The following is a 9,110-nucleotide window of genomic DNA, read 5'->3' on the forward strand; positions in this document are numbered from 1 at the left end:
TGGTTGATACAAAAATGAATATGCTAACATCATTGATGTCAGTAACAAGAATGGTCACTTTCACCATGAAACAAAAACTGGACTTGACAGCTGGTTTTTTCATGACATTTCAAGTGAGATACAGTAGTTCTAAAGTGAAACCAAGATTATTCAGCTGTTTGAGGGCGTTGTTCGTCGCAAATTTCTTTCATAGAAAGTAAAGATGTCGTTGGTGATTGTTTGGTCTGTAACATAGTGTACTAATATTACTATGCTATTTGTAAGAAATATCGCGACCAGATACCTAAGTCAGACGGGTCAACTGAATGATATTCAGGTCTGCCCATCTTGTGCCTCATACTATTTAAAATCATATGCACAAAGAGCGAATTGCAATAAGTATATGCTTCATTAAAGGATCCGAACCTCCCCCCATACCCCCCCCCCCAATGGAACGCCGCCCTCAGAAAAAGTTTGAACCCGTCTCATGCAGCCTCCAGTCACAGCAAGAACACTTTTGAAATTCGATACTTTGTAAGCATTGGCAGAATGAGACAACTTCCTGCATACCCGTTTGGTAGCAATGTACTGCAGTAAACATCACTTTTAATAGAGCATCGCGCCCTCTCTATCAATACGGCAAGTCGGCCAAAACCTGGCTTGTCATGTAATAGGTTCAAAGATTAATAGTTCTAATGACTGAACTGGCCATCTCAGACTTTGGGAAGTAGGATTCTTGATCAAGCTCTCGTTCCACAGCGAACACTTTTCCGATTCAAATCACATGTGCAGTCCGGGAACGTTTTTTAGTGCACCAACCTCTGAAATGCTATAAGCTGCAAATAGGCATACCCACACTGTGTCTGTTTTTACCGTACGTCCTGCTTGACACTTGCTAGAAGTAGAATATATCGTGCCTCTGCAATGTGGTAAGTGTGCAACACCTGGTTATTACCAGGGAGCTGTTATTGATAACAGCTCTCTGATATTTGCTAGACTTAACGTAAATTCATTCATGAAGGGTGAGTGGTTGGATGGTAACGTAAAGTAATGTAAAATAACTCACAACTTAATGTTTGGTGATATTTATTAGAATGGTATAGGCTACAGGCTGATGTATGATTTGTTTTCGATCAATATAGTTAACCTTGGTGCAACGTCGTCGCTGGCTCTGTGAAATCATAAAATATTTTGAAAAACACCGGTATTTAAATTTTCCGAAATATGATAAAATTTACGCATTGCATCGTTTACATTGAAGACTTAAAGTGTTATTTATGATTGAAAGCTCATATACCGACTGGACCATATTAATTTTTTTCACTGTCACGCTCCAATTATGGGTGTTGCTTTCAAGGAACACTATGAGCCTAGTTGAAGCCCATTTTTTCAGCAGCTCATTACAGAGCTAAAACCTCTAGCAGGTAAATGTCGTTTTTTATTAATTTTATGAATAAATTATATTGAAATTACAAGCTAAACGTTTTGAACCATTGTGCAAATATCTCAACATCTTCATATCACTTGAAAATTATCCAAAACATTTTACCGTTGGCTATAATGTTTCTGGTAATAACATATGTAAGGCATGCATGATGTCATTAACAAAAGCAAACAGTTACGCATTTATTAGTACTTATTATATGGTAGCATGGTCATACTGGGCCTCCCTTTGTTATTTCCACAGAGTTATTCTGCGAAGTGGTCAACATTACCTGTATAAATATACCAAGGATATGTTCTGTTTGGATCAGGTCAGCTGTTTATTATTATTTACTCAAAGATCAGCTTCGAAGACGAATCAGCTGATCAATGAGTTATGCCACTGCCTGCGGTGTCATGTTTTCAAAAATTAATGACTCTTATTTAGGAGAAAATGTCAGCAATCAACATGAAGGCTATGGAAGCAAAAGTCGTGGTCCTTGGTACTCAAGGTGAGTTTCAAGTTTCTAACATTACCTGTAAGTTAAAGACAAAATTGAAATGAAAAAGGTCACGGCTGTGTAAGAACTAACAATAAATATTACGGATTACAAATAAATGATAAAGTTCGAACAATCTTTTTGATCTAATCTGAACTTGGAAATTAATTAATTAATTTTAATATGCTAAGGTGAGAATATTTCGTTGTACTTACATAACTGGGTACCAAGTCTTACAAAAAATCTAGCTTTGAAAACTCAGTGTTTGTAAGACTGAAGTCAAAGTTCAGTTCAATTAGTAAACTGTTCGGAGTTAGTTATCTTGTTGTTTTTAGTTGGCTGAGTAAACTTGTCGCAGAGTATCTCTCTTGAACTTTGAGAATTGACTCTAAATTCCAGTCGAGGGAACAGAGTATTTCTGTCAACAAAACAGGACTGCAATTCAAGATAGAGGTCTTTGCGGTTTAGCAATTAAAAATCTGTAAGCTGACTCGCGCGTTCATTCTTTTCATGTCTGCTATTTAAATTTCATATGTTAACAGAATGCAAAAATTAATGGAAACCTGTCAAATTTTCCTTGCACTAAGCTATGAAGAATATATTCTAGCTAAGCCTACCGTTCAAAGTTCAGTCTTAAGTATTAAAAGATCACTCACTGTAAAGAATATTACGTTGGCGTTGAACAGATCATCATTGTAAATAAATACATATGTTGACAGATTTCCCGAATGAAGTAGAACAGCTATATATGGCTTAGTGTCTTCCTTTGATTAGCTTTCCTAATCCGGGGTTGGTAGTGGATCAGTTGTTAGTCAAGAACGGTACAACAGCGAGAACTAGAACAATTTTGCAACTTCTGTAATTTATATATTAATAAATCTGCTGTATCAGCAGCTCAAATTATGAATATAGTACAGCCAACTGTATGAAAGATAAGGAATTTTTTAGTATACCGAAAACGACCTGATGTGTTATCCTAAATATAGCACGGATTTGTACTAAATTGCCATGAAGCGTCAAACTGGTTGGATGACTTTGCACCTTGGCTTCATTAAAACCACAGATATGGATGCAACATTGCATAACATTGATTTGTATGCGCACAACATGGTCTCGTTCATGCCGTACCGCGATAACGAAATTGTTTAATCAGACAAGGCGCAATATTTTAAACAAGTAAAATAGTTGACGTGATGCGTAATGCGTGATGCGTGTTGCGTAATGCGTGTTACGTAATGCGTGTTGCGTAATGCGTGTTGCGTAATGCGTGGGCGAGGTGCGTGATGCGTCCTCTGGCTGTTCACTTGATGGACATATTTCACTAACGGCAAGTCTGTGAGGTGATTTAATATGATATGTTGTGCACGTACATGTATTGATCATATATAGACATTAAATTGTCACTCCAGTTAAGTCAACTCATTTAGGTTGATTCGACTCCGATCCTCACATCAGAAAATGTTTGGATATATGTTTGGATAATTTAGATGGTTTTTATTGTGTATCCCTGTATCGTATATCTAAAAGTGTACTTTATATGTTGCTAATCTTTTTAACGATGTCCTCCTCATCTTCACCAGGAGTGGGCAAGACCAGCATTGTTGTACGTCACGTTGGTAAGATCTTTAGCAGGAAAGTCAGCCCAACCGTTGGATCTTCGTTCTTTACCTTCAAGATGTGAGAATACGTGACCACTTTTATATATGACAATTTGAAATCATTATTTTTAAACATAGTACATAAACCGTACATCCTTATTCTGTCTGAGGATCCTGTTCTGTGCGAGAAATTATGACTGATTTAAAAATAAACTGCAATATGTAACAAATCATGTTTTAAAAAATGTAATAATATTTGACCTATATGTGATTGTGAAATTTTGAATCATAAGTTAAAAATGCTTCCTTCACAATTGTGTTCCTCTGCTCATATAACAACTTTATATGAAAAAAATTGTTAATTATTGTACATGTATAGCTTGCATTGAAACAATCAATCAATTATTTCAGCCAGCCTTCTAATTTCTTTTTACCAAATTATTCTCAGGACAGTTGACAATTACAGAGTCAAAATACAACTTTGGGATACAGCTGGACAGGAGAGATTTCGTTCTATGGCACCCATGTACTACCGTAAAGCCAATGCGGCCTTTATTGTCTACGATATCACAGACTATTCATCATTTGACTGTGTGAAATCATGGGTTGAAGGTAATCTGTATATATTTAAATAAATAAATATATATATATAAGAAAATATAACTAAATAAATAAATAAATATATATAATTTATATATATATATATATACATATATATATATATATATATATATATATATATATATATATATATATATATATATATATATATATATATATATATATATATATATATATATATATATATATATATTTACAGTTACATTTTTATTTACATTTATATTGAAGACAAGACGATGGTGAGGTGAATGTGTAAGTTGGTAGATATAATGTTTTTTCTTCTTTTTTTCACGCTTTCAGAGCTGAAGAAGAATGTAGATACGCCAATAGGTAATAAAAATATTGCTGAATTTGCAAATGCCTTTTGTTCTTATTTCTATCTCTGGACATTCAATATTCATTTGAAAGGGTTGCATGAGAGGGACGTTGGGGCGGGCGAGGTTGAAGGTGAAACTGTGACTGCTATATGAGTGATATACCACTGAAGCAGATTGTCATCAAGAGTGGATATTCTAGAAGCTTTCGTATGCTATATAAACATATATGTATTTCATATTATTTTTTATATTGGGGTTTCATTGTTCACTTTGACAATTTATCAATTAGAAATCCTCTTTGTATTATTTATGTTTGTATGTATTTCTCAAACAATGCGATCCTAACATTGTTTTCCTGTTTTTCTATGTCGTTAGTCTCATATTTAAATAGCAATGACACATACATTAATTTTCTTATAGTTATGTGCGTCTTAGGGAATAAATGTGACTTGGCGGAACAGAGGCAGGTTCCTCTGGAGGAAGGAGTTCAGTTCGCAGCATCGATTGGAGCTTTATTCTTTGAGACATCAGCTCTTACAAATGATGGTTAGTTCATATACCTTACATACAGCTTATAGTAGCGATATGATGGTGGTCCATACACACATCGCCATAACCCAACAAAGAAACAAGAAATAACAGTTGATTTGAACCAACATGATGATGGAATTAGCTCCTTTATTTATTTGCAACTTAAATGCAAATGCCATTTTTGTTGCCAAAACACTGGCCTATTCGAAGAGGACGAGAGAATTACAAGTTCATACAAAAACATTGCGTGCCCCATGTTTGTCGGTTGGAAATATTATTCGGACGCATGCGCGAGCAAATGCCTCGACCGTAGTAGGTAACGTGGAGAATACAATGTAAGCTACACAGTGAACAGTTTAGATGGACGGAGTAAGTCCCCGGATTCGACTGTTAGGGAAGTAGTAATGTCTAGAGTGTATTTTGCTAGATATCATTTCAAACGGCTCGTAATCGCTCTGCGGCTACGGAACGTTATTTGAGAGTGATGGGGAGGGGAGGGGGAGAGGGGGGGGGGGAGATACATACATTAAGCAATGGTGCTAGGCATAGTGACACATGTGTAAACTAGATACTAAAGTATATACCCTAACTTGTACAGGTATGAACGGGAAATACTTCAGCCCGCGTTTATATATTTGTCAGAGGAAAGATACACCGACATAAACTTTCCTGTTATACTTGTTACATTTTACTGAAAATTTTAGCACAACTGCTTTTCATCCTCTTTAATTATCATATTTTTTGGGTTTTAGGGAACTTTGATTTGGTGTCACATTTGTGAAGCATTGTTCCCATTATAACAAATGTCAGGCCTGTACTATAGTATAGGCCTACTTTTGCCATTGGATTAAGCTTGTCATGTCTCAACTTTAAAATATACATGATGACAGCAACATGCAGCATGCCGTGATTCAGTACTCTACATAAATGCATGTTTTGTTTTCATGTTACTTGATTGTTTATGGTTCCTCTGCATATTTCTATGTATAGGTATCCAGGAGTGATTTAGTACGTTCTGTTTCATGTTACTTCTACAAGATTGTTTATGATTACTCAAGATTGTTTATGGTGACTCTGCATATTTCTATGTACAGGTATCCAGGAGGCCTTCTTGCGATTATCCCTTGCAATGATATCTCTCAGCCAATCAGCGCCAAACTGTGGATTGTTGGTAACAGATTACAAGTCAAGACGAAAATCATCTGATATAGTGACAATTCCGCCCATGTTAAAAATATTGCAAAGCAAAATAACTGAAGAGCCTGAGGACGTGGATGATATTAGCTCAACAGATGAAAGAAAGGCAGGAGGAAGATGCTGTTGAGAGGGAAATAAACATATGTGCTTCTTAATATGTGCTTTGGAAACATTTCTACGTATGTGGCATTAAAAGGCATTAGATGTCTGGGATATTAGGTCTACGTATAGTGAAAGGGGGGCAGAGGGGCGGGATGGATATATTTCTGTCGCTCTACACCGCACTTGTCTAACCAGAAATGCACTCACACAACGTTGCTGGATTCACTTTCAGTTGGATTTGATTCGAGTAAACATGAGTGCCAGGCATAAAGGGATCATTTTATTCTTTTATATGCATCATAAAACATTCCTTTTATACATCGGGAAAGTTGAAATCCTTCCAGTCTAATGTAAACACAACAGAGTGATATGATGTGATGTCAATACGCCACTGTGATATCCTAACCGTTTTGGTACAAGTACACGTTTGGTACAAGGTGTGACAACTTCAAATGTCAGTTTCTGGAAAGCAATTTTAATTTCACAAGGAGACTTATATTATCATCCTCCCTTGAACAATGAAAATAATTAGCAATCAACAATAGTAATCGGAGGCCAATCTCGTCTCTTTTAAAATTAGATTATAACATTGCTGCTTCTTGTATTTCTGCAAGACTCAAAGATGTCTTGCCACATGTTATCCATCATGATCAAACCAGTTTTCTTAAAAACCGATAGATATGAGAAAATATTCGACTGTTCGTAAATGCTATGCAGTATGTATACAGGATAACAATATGCGGTTACATTCTCTTCGTTGACTATGAAAAAGCCTTCGACAGTGTAAATTGGATTTGTACCATATATACACTGCAACTTTTCAATTTCGGGTATAGCATTATCCGTTGGGTTAAGACCTTTTATGCAAACTGAATCATGAGGTCTGGTTTTTCCCTGTTAAATGTAGGATGCGCCAATATTGCCCTTTAAGCCCATACCTCGTGTTGTGTGCGAGTTGATTTAGTCGGATTTATGTCGGACTTCCGGTGGTAATGTTAACATTAAAGTGTTCATGTATGCTGATGATGATACAACTATTTTTTTTGGACAAGAACGATTGTTCTTTAAAGAAACTTGAGACCACCTTTTCTGGCGTTGTAGCGCAGCTGCGGGAGATACTTGGAATAAAATATATCTTGAAATCTTGAATCCAAAAGTTGCGGTTGAGTACGAACACGTGTATATTGGTTATGATTATAAGAACAAAATGAAATAGTACAGCCTTATTATGATAGGCGTACGAGGCGGGGGCAGACTGCCCCCCCCCCCAAATTTCCTGAGGACAAGAAATTCGGGCAAAAGTCCTGAAAAATTAGGGCAGCCTAAGAGGAGAAAAAATATATATGTATACATAAATATGCAGTAGCTTGCCCGAATCTTTTCAAATTTTTGCCGGACAATTCTGTGGAGAGCGTTTTATGTTATTTTTTTTGTGACATTAATATTAATATAGGCCTAATGACTTTCTTTATTTAGCATCATGCTGCCCGAATATTTCCGTGTAACACCACCGTAAGCGCAGCTCATCCCGGGGCTACCACGCTTTTTGCACTATCAAAAATTTGTCTAACTAGTCAACTGTATACCTGGATATCCCCGACATGAGAGTATATAAGAAACGTTTTCTTGTTCATGGATGGTGGGGGGGGGGGGTGCTTACAAGCCTAGAAGTACAGGTTTATCGTATTCTTTGTTATTTTTATACTTTTTTGTGAGACAAATTGCAGTCTCACCCGACACAGCGACATCATCCCGCCAGCCCGCCTACGTGTCGTTGAACAATGTATGCTTTTCTGGAGGTAGCTGAGTACTGTGTTAAAATAATAAATACGGTAACTAAATAGAAGCTTAGAGAATATACTGTCCTATTTTCCCCTTCAAAGTGATGTTACCATTTTTTCTTCTTCTTATTTACCAAATTTTTGGGAAGTGTAAATTTCTTAAACGTGAGATTATAAAATAAAGAATGCTTAGATGCAACTTGCAAGGCCTCAGAAGGGCCATTTCCGGCAATCTGAGAGGATTTTTTGCCCCCAAAAATTCTTGTACGCAGTACGCGCCAACTGATGGTGGCGCTCCGCTTAGATAGTGTCACGGGAACTTTCGGGCCAAAAGTTTCTGCCCCCCCCCAAACTGAAATGGTCCCGTACGCCTATGCTTATTATGTTTTATGCCAAGTACCTAATTAGCAAAAGCGTTCCAAGTAAGGATATTTTCAAACATAAGCTTTAATTTTTCTTCATTGTTGAAATATATGTACGTTTTCATAACAAAAAGCACAAAGAAGTTAAACTGCTAAGAGATTCTTTGCACTATTGATAAAGAAAATAAAGCTTAAATGTCAAGAAACAAACTTTTCTTTCTTTTTATCATAATTTGTTTTGCAGAAGAGATGAATGCAAATATAAATATTTAAAAAAAGAGATTTTTGCAAATACAATTTTATTCTTGAAACTGAGGGCACCTTTGAATTACAAAAACCTATCGAAAATCAAATCATGTGATTTCATGTACCTCATAATCCTTGAAACAGAAACACAATTCACACAGGCCACCGAGTAAAACACATGCAATATATGTCAGACTAAAATGCTGTAAAATAAAAGTTCAGGCCTGTACCTTAGTCAGTTATTAGTCTAAATATGCCTTAGAATGCACCATTTGACTGCAAAATTATGCAAGAGGAACCCCACATCCCTTATACATTGGACTCGGCTTCAATGACCTCGGCAGCATCCCTCTTTTAAAAATACTTTATTCGCACCTGGCCCGAGGGTTCCAGAAAGTTCAGCCCCTACTTAATCGGTCCGGGAAAACTTGCCCTTCCCCGTTATGGCCTTATA

The 9,110-nt window shown here is 36.4% G+C and overlaps 1 protein-coding gene across 1 annotated transcript; it reads left to right on the forward strand.

Moving 5' to 3' along the window:
• Positions 1–442: 442 nt before the first annotated feature.
• Positions 443–7,536, forward strand: LOC139967072 (ras-related protein Rab-31-like). The gene is made up of 7 exons (XM_071970756.1): positions 443–908; positions 1,667–1,913; positions 3,482–3,578; positions 3,948–4,111; positions 4,421–4,450; positions 4,858–4,983; positions 6,063–7,536. The coding sequence occupies exons 2-7, from the start codon at positions 1,856–1,858 to the stop codon at positions 6,290–6,292; spliced, it is 705 nt and encodes a 234-aa protein (XP_071826857.1). The 5' UTR covers positions 443–908; positions 1,667–1,855; the 3' UTR covers positions 6,293–7,536.
• Positions 7,537–9,110: the final 1,574 nt, after the last annotated feature.

This window comes from Apostichopus japonicus, chromosome 4 (genome assembly GCF_037975245.1).
Source record: "Apostichopus japonicus isolate 1M-3 chromosome 4, ASM3797524v1, whole genome shotgun sequence".
Taxonomy (NCBI): Eukaryota; Metazoa; Echinodermata; class Holothuroidea; order Aspidochirotida; family Stichopodidae; genus Apostichopus; species Apostichopus japonicus.